Source organism: Cupressus sempervirens, chromosome 2 (assembly GCF_028749045.1).
Source record: "Cupressus sempervirens isolate cs-2001-9-10 chromosome 2, ASM2874904v1, whole genome shotgun sequence".
Lineage (NCBI taxonomy): Eukaryota > Viridiplantae > Streptophyta > Pinopsida > Cupressales > Cupressaceae > Cupressus > Cupressus sempervirens.
The window spans coordinates 706,833,774-706,847,114 of NC_143119.1; the positions used below are offsets into that span (position 1 = coordinate 706,833,774).

Below are 13,341 nucleotides of genomic sequence, written 5' to 3' on the forward strand. Positions count from 1 at the left end.
ACCTGTGGAGAAGGAGACCCAAGAACGAGAGTTTTTAGGTTTCCAAGAAGGCTAAGGATAGGAGTTTAAAGCCATTCCATGTGCATGCTCATGCAGAGTTTGCCTTTATGCTGAACAGTGCAGATTTGTGGGTTTTCAAGTGTGTTTTTTGTAAGAGTTTGGTGTTTTCAGTTGAGTATTTCATATCAGTTTTGGTTGCTGCTATATATCAGAAATTTAGATGTTAAAATAAACTTGAATATATGTATTTGGTCATGATTATACTTCTGTGATAGATTATTAGTGTTTTTGTGGTGTTTTCAGGTTGTTCTGTGTTGTTTTTGGGAGCCCGATCAGCATTGTTTTTATCCTCTATTTGGGAGTTGTTGTGTAAATGTTATATAGATCTAGAAATGTCATTTTGGAGGTTGTTATGCTGCTGAAATTTTTATAAAAATTTCCACTTTCAGATTTATTAATAATATGTGAAGCTGTGAAGTTTTTGGCATTATTTCGGGCATACCCGATTTTGGGTTTATTGAGAAATTGGTGGATCTTTGAAATATTGCTTGTTTGATCTTAAAGATCTAATTAGAAGCTTGAAATATCATATAAAATCAGTAAAGGGACATTTCAGTGGTATCAGAGCTATGATCTTGCCAGCTTGAGGGTTTGTAGAAGTTTGCATGTTAGTTTTGACAACTACCCAAATCTTGCATGTCAAAATTTATGGTTGCATGCTAGTTCTTGTGAATTTGGTGGTTGCATGTTTCTTCTAATCAGCTGCATGTCAAAATCTATGGTTGCATGCTACTTCTAATCGTTTTCATGTTAGTTCTTGGTGAATTTGGTGGTTGCATGTTGCTTCTAATCAACTGCATGTCAAAATCTATGGTTGCATGCTACTTCTAATCAATTGCATATTAGTTCTTGGTGTTTGAAGAAGTTATAACCTATTGGGGTTAGACTCTACTTTATCCAGAATGGACAGGTATAGTACAAAGTCTCAGAGGACACAATCTTGGACAATTGATATCCAAAGTCAGAACAGTAGAAAGGATGGTTATTTAGACATTCGAGATAAACTTAGGAAAATAAGCCATGACATGTCTGAACAGTTGGTTGAGCACCACCATATGATGAATGACATGTTTTCCGACTCAGCTAAGGTGGATAAGTTGATTGGATTTCTATTTGGCAAATTTTCTCACAGGGCAGATGACACAATTACCAAGAACTTGCATGAGGAGTTTGAGAAACTAGCTTATAGCCAGGTAGAGGTCTCGGATTCTACTCCGCCATAGGAGGTAGTGAGAAAGGATATTATGCAGATTGATAGTAATGGTCAACTTGATACTCAAATTGAGACAATTGTATACAGGTCGTCAAAGGGTGATGTCACAAGTATTCAAGATGGTATAGTTACAACAGGCAGTGACTACAGCGTAGTAGGTTCAGATGATGATTATGAGGATGTTGTTGTGCACGATGGTGAGATACCTAGTAGAGATGAGCAGACATTGAGCATTCATGAATTTGCTGAGAAAGAGTACCAGGCACAGTTAGATGCTTCGTCACATGAGGTTGAGGCTGGTAGTACTTCACATGATTTGTCTAGCCAGTTGAAAGTAAACAAAGATAGTATTGTGACTTCATTATCTCATCATGACAGGTATGTGGAGTTAGTTGGTATTGGTCATATTACTCAGGTGAGGAGTTTGCTTGAGTTACCAACTGATTCTAGTTTACGGATATGGACTCGAGATTGTTATATTGGCGTTTGGGATTCAGTTGATTGGAGATCTTTAACACTTTTTGGTAGCAGTGTTTGTTTGGGTGCTATCATGGATTTGATTAGCAGATTGCATGGTGTTGTCTTTTCTTGTGCTAGCAGCTTGTCCGATGTCGGTATTAGTTTTTATACACCGGTGTTGGGCTTTGTTCATATATCTAGTCGACCATACTTGCTAGAATGTGTTGATGATCTTTCATATTTGGCAGTGTGTACAGATGAGTCCTAGGATCATATTGGCATTTATGACATCCAGGAGGATGCAGTGGGCAGTTTTGAAGACTTAGTTTCCTTGGCAGTTTCATTTGGTACAGAGGAGTTGGACAGCAGTGCTATAGTTTTTTATAATCCGTATGTTGATATGAGCTTTGGAGTTGATTCACAGGATATGGATGGTAATACTCTAGAGACTAGTAACTTTGAGGATACTCCTTTAGACAGTGCATCAGAGGAGGTTTGTAGGAGATAGTCTAGCCAGTGCCATCATGTGTCTAATCAGTTGAGAGTTAGTGAGCAAGACATTGCTATCGCTTGCCAGCATTTCGATGCTACTCGTCAGTTGTTAGCAGTTTATGGATGGGGTTCTCCTACTAGTGATGAGCAGGGAGGCAGTTATCTTTCCTTGACAGAATTCCACTCTTTATGGGAGGCTATCCGGATTCTGAGACAGGATTATATGCAGTTGGTAGCCAACAGAGATTATCTTATGGAGTGGGGGAGTACAACATATGATGCATTATTGGCCAAGGAAGATGAGGTGAGTGAGCTTACTCAGCAGCTCGAGGTGACTTCTGAGATTCTTGAGAGTACACGGTTGGCTTTCAAGGAGTCACAGTTTCATTTGGCTAAGGTGACCATGGAGTTAGAGCAACTACAATCTTTACCAAATTCTGTACAGTCACAAGCTGTGGTGTCTGGTGATCTGAGGATGTCTATGGTCGAGATTGTCAAAGACAGTGGAGATGGGGATGCATCCATCCTTGATACTAACATTAGCATATCGGGTTCATCCCCACTAGAGTCAAGTTCAGTTGAGTTGGGTGCTGCAGCAGATTGTTGTGGTATGCCTGACATGGTGGTGACCTCTAGTACTGATGGCACGAAGACTAGAGATGTTGTATCAAAGATCATGTGTGATGTTGGTGAGCCGACAATTGGCATGGTTCCTGCTAGTAATACTACTCCCTTGGCGATGTCTTTAGATGTAGTAGTCAGTTCCAACTTGGTTAGTGATCGATTGCAGTTAGTTACATCTGGATTGCAGTCTGAGCCACTGACTGAGATTGGTACATTCTATCAGCATTATACTGTGAGGTATGCTCATCAATTTACCTTTGATGACCATGTTGATGAGATGATGATACAAAGATGTACTTTGGTTCATAGTGCTTGTCATCAGTTATGGGATGGTTCAACGCCTTGGGATGAGAGTTGTGATGGGCATGACATGGCGATAGGTTCTGCAGTTGACAGCTTGATAATACTGGACTTAGAGCAGGAGTTTGGGAGTGATGCTTCAGCAGTTGTTGTTATTGATTCTACTCCTTTGGATATGACATCTCCTAACTTAGCTGGTGGTCAGTCATAGTGGGCTGTATCACTTGTTCATGGAAAATTTGGTTTGGGTTCTATTTCTTGCTATTTATCTTGTAATGTCTTTTCACCATCAGCAGTGCATGGGAGTTATGGTTATGAGACAATGGCCAGTGATTTGCAAAGTTGTGTTGACTGCAGGAGTTGTACAGTGTGTGGATTCTCCATACTTGGTACAGTTTCATTCGGGAGCATTCACCATTGTTGCAGAGTTGGATTGTACATTCCGTATAGGCCAATGGGATGCGTTGATGGTATTTACTGTGTTGACAGTTTGATTTGTCCACTTTACTTGGGTTCTGATGTTCTAAGAGTTTGTGTCTCATGGGTTTCTGACTGTGGTAGTGGTGATTTTGGAGTTTGGTTGAGCTGTAATTGTCAATTTGGTTATGGATTCCTCTTGGTTATATTGCAGAGGATATTGCAGGAGCCTGTGTTAATTGATAGTAGTATAGTTCATTACTACATTTGAGATCCAGGTGGATTGATTGGTTTATTGTTCAGCCATTGCTTGAGGACAAGCAATATTTGGGAGGGGAGGACTTGTCATGTCCCTTTTCAAATAATTAAAAATAATAATTTTTGTCAAGGCAGGCAGGCCCAAGAAGGTGAAGTTTCGGAAAAAGGGGGTTAATCTTTGGAGACCGTTGGACTAATAAATGAAAATTATTATTAAAATATGTTCCATTAACCTCTCTTGGACGTGAGTTAGGGTTATGCCCTCTTTTAAGGGGTTTGGAGGCATTTTGGGCTCATTCCAGAACTTGATTTTTGCGCATTGCTTTGTTGTTCTTCAGAGGCTGCCAAACCTGTGAAGAAAGAGACCCAAGAATGGGAGTTTGCAGGTTTCCAGGAAGGCTAAGGATGGGAGTTTGAAGCCATTCCATGTGCATGCTTATGCAGAGTTTTCGTTTGTGCTGAACAGTGCAGATTTGTGAGTTTTTGAGTGTGTTTTTTGTAAGAGTTTGGTGTTTTCGGTTGAGTATTTCATATCAGTTTGGGTTGCTGCTGTATATCAGACATTTAGATGTTAAAATAAAGCTGAATATATGTATTTGGTCATGATTATACTTCTGTGATAGATTATTAGTGTTTTTGTGGTGTTTTCAGGCTGTTCTGTGTTGTTTTCGGGAGCCCGATGAGCATTGTTTTTATCCTCCGTTTGGGAGTTGTTGTGTAAATGGTATACAAATCTAGAAATGTCATTTTGGAGGTTGCTATGCTGCTGAAATTTCTATAAAAATGTCCACTTTCAGATTTATTAATAATATGTGAAGCTGTGAAGTTTTTGGCACTATTTCGGGCATACCTGATTTGGGGTTTATTGAGAAATTGGTGGATCTTTGAAATATTGCTTTTTTGATCTTAAAGATCTGATTAGAGGCTTGAAATATCATATATAATCAGTAAAGGACATTTCAGATAAAGATAAAGGTTAATATATGAGGGTCAGCGACTATAATTAACAATTGATAAGTATTATCTATATTAGGGATTAATATATATGATTACCAATTTCCATTAGCGCACAAACTCAGGTAATGTAGTGTTGCGATTAGTAATAGTAGGAAAATATATGAACATGAGACATGCCTTTCGGCAACGTGACTTCTCAATCCAGCAATAAGATATAAGAAGACACTCCACCTCATTCAAGTTTTAAAAAAAAGAAGGAATCAGTTAGGCAGTCAGCACACAAACCCAGAATAGCATAGGTTGGTAGGGAGGTAGGGATGCCTTATGAACCTTAGTGATTTGCGGGATAGTCTTCTGCATCTGCATTTGTTGCCACTTGATTGCACGAAGGTGATTCCTGGTAAAGTTGAAATAAACCTCATGTTGGTGCTGAACATCTTCAATAACGTTGGGAATAAGGCATGAGCTAGCCGTTGTTGACAACATGGAATATAGCTTAGTGACTGTGCCATATCAAATATGTTCCTTCTGGCCCAGAATCACAAGGACTCTCACTGCAGGGAGAAGATATATTTGTGGATAATCATGAACTAGTAGACGAGTAAGAAGCAAACTCCTCAAGACATAAGAACCTTTACTGGTAGGTGAATGAATTGAAGTTGTTAACGAGATCATACCCATTGTGGAATCTTCATGAAGTATGCGCATTCAACATCTCATGGTTCAAAATACACATTATCAGTAATTGCCATTGAAGAATAAACCTGAAGATCCATCATCGTAGAAAATATGGCAAAAAAGATACAAATAAAAGGAAAAGGTGGCCCATTAACAATGAACCCCAAAATGGGTTCATTACATCTCCACTTATACATATACCTCAATATCTTGAATATTAATAGAGCATCATTCATTCATGATTTTTTGGTGTTCCTAATGTATTCAACAATTTCCACTGTGTTTTTGTACTTCCAAATGATTTTTTTTAAAACAAAAGCAACTTCTTGACTTATGATTTTTTTAGTATTGTAAAAATTAAAAACCTTTGAAACTTGTTATCTTTATGTCTCAAAAATGAATTATACACTTGATGATATGAGATATCACTCTTATGAACACTAAGGATGTGTGTGTGTGTGTGTGTGTGTGTGTGTGTGTTTAACACTAACATAACAATGGATTAGGAACATGATTTTTTTATGGAAATGGTTTTCATTGTGTTACAGGGTGCAAAAGAGGTTTATGACAATGGAAATCAGGACATCATTGGAAAGGAACAAGAGCTTTGTGATAATAAGTTAAAAATCACTAGATACTTATGTGGCAATGTTGTAGGACTATCACCTAACTCTGTCCTTTCAACACCCTCTGTGGGGTTGGATTATGATTGAGCATTAATTTAATCCAACCTCTTAACTTATCCGAAAATAATTTACATTGTAATAAATATAATATTAAAAGTATAAGAAGCTAAACTAATTTATTGACATTTTAAAATATTAAATAATAATAAATCATATTCTAATGAATAAAAAATAATTCCTACGCAATATTAATACATAATAATTACTCTAACAATAATAATAAAATGAATAATAAATAATCTAGATTTCAGTCTTATTATAAAAACTCTTTAAAAATATTATGTTTTCCAACCAATCATCCAATTTAAAATGAATCAACCATTAATAATAAAAACCTAACCAAAAATAAGCAATGCAAAACTACATTAAAGCCTCCACTCAAAATTAGCAAAATAAAAATAAAGATAATAAGATTAACATAAACATATAAATTTAAGGTTTTCTAAATTCATACATTGATACAAAGATTCAAATGAATCCAAAAGAAATAGGTGAAATTTCAGGTTTTCAGAATGAAATCGAGAAGCCTTGCAGAAATTTGCAGAATACCAGGGAATTCTGAACTGACGATTTCATTTCTGTTGAATCAGAGATTTCATTTGTGATCTAAGCCCTGAAAGCGGAATCCAAAATTTCATTGCGATCTAGGTTCTGAAACCTGAATTAAAATTTCCATCCTATCATCTAAGCCCCGAATCAAGAACAAGAGATTTGATTTGTTATGTAAGTTCTGAATCAAAAATTTCATTTGTGATCTAGATCCTGAAACCTGAATAAAAAATCTCATTTCTGATCAGAGTCCTGAATCAAGATTTTCATCCTGTTATCTAGGTCCTGAGAACTGAATCGAAGATTTAATTTATGATCCAGGTTTCGAAACCTGAATCAAAGGTTTCATCTGTCATCTAGGTCCTGAGACCTGAACCGAAGAAATCATTGAGCCGTTTGCATAACTGCTCTTAGGCGAATACATATGAAAATTTCCAATGGCGGAGAGATCGGGAATTTTCTCAGTGGGAGACGAATTAAGCGTCCGGGCATAGATCCTCAAGAACATCAAGGAATCCACCTGCGGTTCGTCGACCTCCACGTTGCCCTCAAGCATATGGACAACCTTGCTCATCGGAGGTCTCAAGTTCGAATCCTCGTGGACGCAACACAGGGCGATTTTCACCAGTTTCTCCACTTGATCCACCGGAAATCTTCCTTCCAACCGCGGATCTGCCACCTCAGAAAACCTCCGCTCTTCACAGAGCCGCAGCGCCTGCGTCGGAAAATAATTGAAGTTGTCCTGATGTTGAGCTCCCGAATCGGGACTCAAACTGTTTTTCCTCCCGCCGACGATTTCCAGAAGCAACATGCCGTAGCTGTAGACGTCAGTTTTGTCAGAAATGGCGGAATTTGTGAGCCATTCGGGCGCGAGGTAGCCGCGAGTGCCGCGCATGGTGGTGAAAGCCTGCGATTCTTCTCTGCTGAGAAGCTTCGCCAGTCCAAAATCCGAGACTTTGGTCTGCAGTTTGTCGTCGAGAAGGATATTTTCAGGCTTGATGTCACAGTGGATGATCTTTTCGCGGCAGCCGTGGTGGAGATAAGAGAGGCCCCGGGCCGTGGCTAGGGCAATTTCATAGCGCTCCTGCCATTCCAGAACAGGGCCTCCGAAGAGGGATCGATCTAAAGAGCCTCTGTTCATGTATTCGTACACCAGCAGGCGATACACTCCCTCGGCACAGAAGCCTCGCAGCTTTACGAGATTTACATGGTGTATACTGCCGATTGTAGCGATTTCTGAGTAGAATTCCTTCCTGCCCTGCCCTAAGATGCTCTGGAGCTTCTTCACAGCGACTCTGGTGCCGTCTGTTAGGGTTCCCTGGTAAACCGTGCCGAAGCCTCCAGATCCGATCGTGTGACTGAAATTGTCGGTCGCTGCTTGGAGCTCCGCGTAATTGAATCGGGTGGGAAGCCCGGGAATCGAAAGCAGGACCTCCTCGTCGTCAAATTCGTAGTGCGGAGTTGCAGCCTTCTTTAATGGCGGATAACGGATCCTTTTCTTGTACCAGAGTACAATTAGGGCAATCGACGCGAAGGAGATGAAGATTGCCCCTGCTACTCCTAACAGAATCGGAAGAATCCGAGTTTCACTCTGTTTTCCCCCCCTTGAACCGATGACTTTGAAGTAGGCATTCAGGGCTCCCTTGCCGGTGCTCTTCATTGTCCCGACGATTCCGTTCAAGTAGCAGGAAGCCGAGTTGTTGTCGAAGAAAAAAGCAGCGCAGGAGCAGTTTTTGAGGCAAATCTGTCGGCAGTCTTCAATGGTGGATGTTTTCAGTGGGGTTTCGTATTTTAGGGCAAAATAGTCCAGTCCGTCTCCCAATTTGACGAATTCGATAGAGTTTCCAAGCAGCAGACCGCTGTAATTGGAGTTGCAATTTGGCGCTTCAGAGGATTTGCAGCCCTGAGATGGATCCGACTGGTTCACAGTCTGGAAACCCGCAGGGCAAGAACACTGATAACCCTGAGAATTACTAAACTCTAGGCAGATCCCGACCGTGCCGCAAACCGCCGGCAAGAGGCATTGATCTTCCACCGCCTCGATCTCAGACAGCCATCTCCCGCTGATGAAGCTCAGCACCTCAAAATTCCCCGAGGGTTCGATCACTGCCCTGGTCAGAGCAGTATTATTAGGCACAGGGACCCGCAACATTATGGAAGCAGCAGCAGAACCAGCAGAAGAAGAAGATGATGAATTTGCATAAAAATTCAGCCCTGATTGCTCCAGAGCAACATAAGCCAGGGTAAAAGCAGCATTCGACCGCAATTTGATCACCCTGGAGTCCCCCGCCATGCTCCAGTAGGTCCCCTGATTGAATCCTCCAACAAGCCATCGCAGGACAAGATCGCTCTTTGTTAGCGAAACTTCATAGCTTCCCAGAGAAAAATCATAGTCCGCAGCGTTGCTAACGAGATTCGACCCCGGCACCAGCCGCTGCCCGAGCAAAAGCGTATCGGTCGGGTGATCGAAACTCTCCCACACCGACCCGTTCGCTAAATCCCGCATCACCAGATTTCCATCGTCCCTGAGCTTCAGACTCCCAACATTTGTGCGATTAACAGACCACACGATTCGTCCCTGCAACGTCCTGATGCTAACACCTTCCCGACTGAGAATGAACTGGTCCGAATTCGAAATGGGCTCTGCTCTGTTGGCCGTCCAGACAACAACACCGGAAGGCGCATGGACAACGCTCACATAAAAATCAGGTCCGTTGTCTGGATTTTCCATCTTTAGATTAAAAGTTCTGTCTTGCGATACTAGAAAAACCCCTCCATCATCCACATGATGCAACTCAGTTGCAGAGAAATTTGCTTCAATGGAGTCCACATAAATCTTGGCAACACATCCACATGGGTACATCACAATTATCACAAAAACCAGAAAAATAAAAACCTCTTTCATTCCCCTTCTCTGGAAATCCATTCTTACAATCCTCACCTATCCAGCCCACTCGCCATTCTTAACATACTCTTACCAGACTCCATATTCTTGCATGGTTTCCGTGTGAATTCAATTCTTCATCAGCCCACATTGACAATATTAAAATTTCTGCCATTTTTATTGACAATATGGCTTTTTGATGATTTAAGATTGTTTTGGTGGACCATGAAACCTGCAATTTGTGATATTTCAGCCAATTGGGCGATTCTGACTTTTTCACCATCATCCTACCATGACGTGCTGTTCCAATTATATAAACTCATATATTTGAAAAATATTGTTTGAAGAATCCTGGGCTGCCGTTGCAGATTCCACGCTACAGAACAGGAGGAAAGAGTTAAAAAAAAAAGAATTCGATCTGTGAAGAATAATGGCGGCACCGCAGGAACAGGCAATATTCTTGTGAGTAAACCAGAAATCAATCCGTAACTCCTTTGTTTAGCATTTTTATATTCAGCCAACTCATAAAATAGGTATCATATGATGCATTTTGGTTGAGATTATCATAGAATAACAGGTCACGGTGAACTTGATCCAGATCTCAATATTTTTATAATCTTGCTTGCGATTGTATGAATGTTAGAGTAGTTAAGAGCTGCTTTATTTAAATTTTTATATTTTGTTGTTATCCTTATAAACAATGTCTTGGATTGAAAATGGGCTTTCTGATGATGTAATGGTGAAAACGAAAAGGATTGTTTATGCAATTATTAATACATAAGTAGAGCTTTCTTAATAAAGCTGAGGTTCTTCTCATATATTTTAAAACTTTTTAGATATTATCTTCAAATCAGTGATATCAGAAATTCACATCTTTTAAATATTCACCATTTTAAATTATCTTTTTGTATTTTTTTGTTTTTGTTTGATTTTATCTTAGAATTAGTGATATCAAATTTCTAAGATTCATATTTCTGAATTACCCAAATATATATTTTTGAATTATCTTTAAGTTTTATTTAGTTATTTGTGTTTATGAAATGGTTTCATCTTAAAATTTCATATCTAGTTTGATTTTACAAAGTTAATTTTGTATTATATATATTTCATATTAGATCTATGCTATCTTATTCCAACTAATCATTGCTCATTGACTTGAAATGACACATTTAAAATTGTATTCTATATTATTTTATTTAAGGATACCCCCTCATTCTTTTTTTGGAAGGTACTTGATTGAGATTTCTTCTACTATTTGTTAGATAATTTAAAAAACAAACACTAAAAGCATTCACTACTTATATCAAGATCTACATACTTGGGAATAGATTAAAAAGAGGCTTGACCAAGGGAGAACACACCTAACCTCAAACTCCCAAATGCCATTTATGTACACAACTCTTGCTATAGATTCAATTATCCAAAAAGAAAGGCAAACTATTTTTTAGATCATTAAACCTATATAATTGATTTCAGACATAGAAGGTCAATTATGCATTGCACAATTAACTTTGATCAATTTTGATTCATTTGTCGAATTTTGACTTGCTCATTGAATTGTGAAGAGGGCTCCACGTGGTGTAATATACTCTTTCCTCCTACCATATATTTTTGTTGTCTATCATATAACATGGAACAATTCATGTATTTGATGAATTTGACTGGAGACTCGTATAGAAAGATAATTATACAAAAAAAGACTTGGGATGTTATCTTCAAAGATCCTTTGTGATGAAGATCAACTTAGATGTTTGTTATGTGTTATGGATTTAAATGTCATATTATTGAGATTATGTTTCATTTGTTCCTCTAATGATATGTGACTTATTTTGTACCTAATGATTTTGTTTTAAGTTCGATTATATTGTCTTATTGCATTTTCAGTAGATGGTAGAATGAGCTTTCTCAAAGGTATGATTTACAAGGTTATTGCATTGTAGTGATTGTTAATTTTTTTTTTTTAAGAAAAACAGGTTTTTTATAGGGGTTCTTGAAACCCACTAGATAACAACAAAAAACTACTAAAATTTCAAAGTTGGCAATAAAGCATCAAAAAACAATAGGCCAAACCAGGCCACCAGAACTAAACAAAAGAAAACCTGCCAAAAGCCAAGGTATAGATAAAAAACTAGGAGCACTAATCAGGTTACCATTTCTTTGACCAGCTCTGCATTCTTGAGCTCCAGCCCCCCCATGGTCTCTACCTCGTCAGTCTTCAAATGACTATCATCCAGAGATACCTCCTCTTCTCTCTTCCTCTTATCTGATCATTTTCTTTTGCTCGGGCTCTCAACCTGCAAGAAGTCATCTTCATCAACAGCCCTAGTTTCCTCTTTGTCTTTTTCCTCCTTCCCCTTTTTGCTTTCCTCCATCATCGAGTGCAACTGAATGATATTTTCATTTAGCCCTTTGATTATGTTGAGGCTCTAGTTAGCCGAGCTATGGAGAGAGGTCTCCATCCTCTCTACTTTTTTTTCAATCTCAACAACCCTCACATACAACTTGCTAATTCTGACACTCCCGTCCCCCCTCTCCATCCTTTCCTGCCCCTGCATCCTAAACTTAATCTCTTCTATTTTATGGAAAATCCATTTAATGGACCAAAAATTGTCTACCATACTGTTGTGGGCATTGTTCAAGAGGTTCATCCCCATTTCCCTCACGTTATCGCTTAGAATCACCAAAGTTGGGTTGATGAGTTCTTCCAACTGAATTTTCCATCCCTTCCCTCCAAAACCTTCAGGTGGATATGCTCTCTAACCAGACCCATTTTCGTTGTGCTTGAATGAAATTTTCTCCATGCAATTTTCTTACCCTTGGTGCCTAAAGTAATAGTGATTTTTGCCAAACCATATTCCTCTTTACTCTCTTCCTAAGCTTTGAGAATGGTCTCCTTACCCTTACCATGAGCCTTCTCAACTTCCTTCTCTCCACCCCTCTTCCTTTTGGCCAGGTTGTCATCCTTCCTACTTTCGTGAGCCTTACTAGTGCCCACCTCTTTCACATTGTCCTCATATGTTTTCATCCCCTCTTCCTCTTCATTGTACTCCTTCGTTGAGTTGACCTCTTTCTTTATCCTTCTCTCTGTTCCTTTCCCAGACTTCTTCTTCTTCATCCCCATGTCCTTCATAATTTAGGCCACCTCCTCTTCATCATCTGAATGCAAACCTACACTATCCTCTGTATCAGAAGGGAGGTAAGAGCTCTCTATTTCCTCTGAGGACTCTGCCTTGTGGGCTACAACTCTTCCTCGTGTTTGAGCTTTAAAATTCTCATATATAAGTAATATCAGACCCTCATGGAAGACAGGGTTAGCATACACTTTCTTCTTAAAACCCATGATACTCTTATTTGTACAGAAGAAAAGGTAGAAGGGGATGGAGATTTTTGTTCCATACCTGAAATGGTTTAGGATAATGAAATGGTGGGTATGGATCTTGTCATACCTAGTGTCAAGCGTTATGTAAGAGATAATTGCCCTTAGGCAAAACCTCCAAAGTTTCTTTATAGATGCAGGTTCATAGTAGGCACCAATCTTCACTAAATCATTCATCTCCTTGGTATCCTTAGCAAAGTCTTTCACAACAGTCAAGGATTTTTTCTTATCCCTATAAAATTTAATGCCCTAATTAGGAGAATCAGTGACCTTCGCTATGGCCCCTTCATTGACCTGGAAATCGATACCATTAATCTTCACCTTCCCATCTTCCCATGACTTACCCATAAGGTCAAGTATCTTAGGATCCCAGTCATGAAGATTTTCA

The 13,341-nt window shown here is 39.1% G+C and overlaps 1 protein-coding gene across 1 annotated transcript; it reads right to left on the reverse strand.

The window, feature by feature from the left end:
• Positions 1-6,557: 6,557 nt before the first annotated feature.
• Positions 6,558-11,049, reverse strand: LOC149575333 (S-locus lectin protein kinase family protein). Its single transcript, XM_089815105.1, has one exon. It carries the CDS (start codon positions 9,617-9,619, stop codon positions 7,046-7,048), a length of 2,574 nt encoding a protein of 857 aa, XP_089671231.1. The 5' UTR covers positions 9,620-11,049; the 3' UTR covers positions 6,558-7,045.
• Between the last annotated feature and the right edge of the window lie 2,292 nt (positions 11,050-13,341).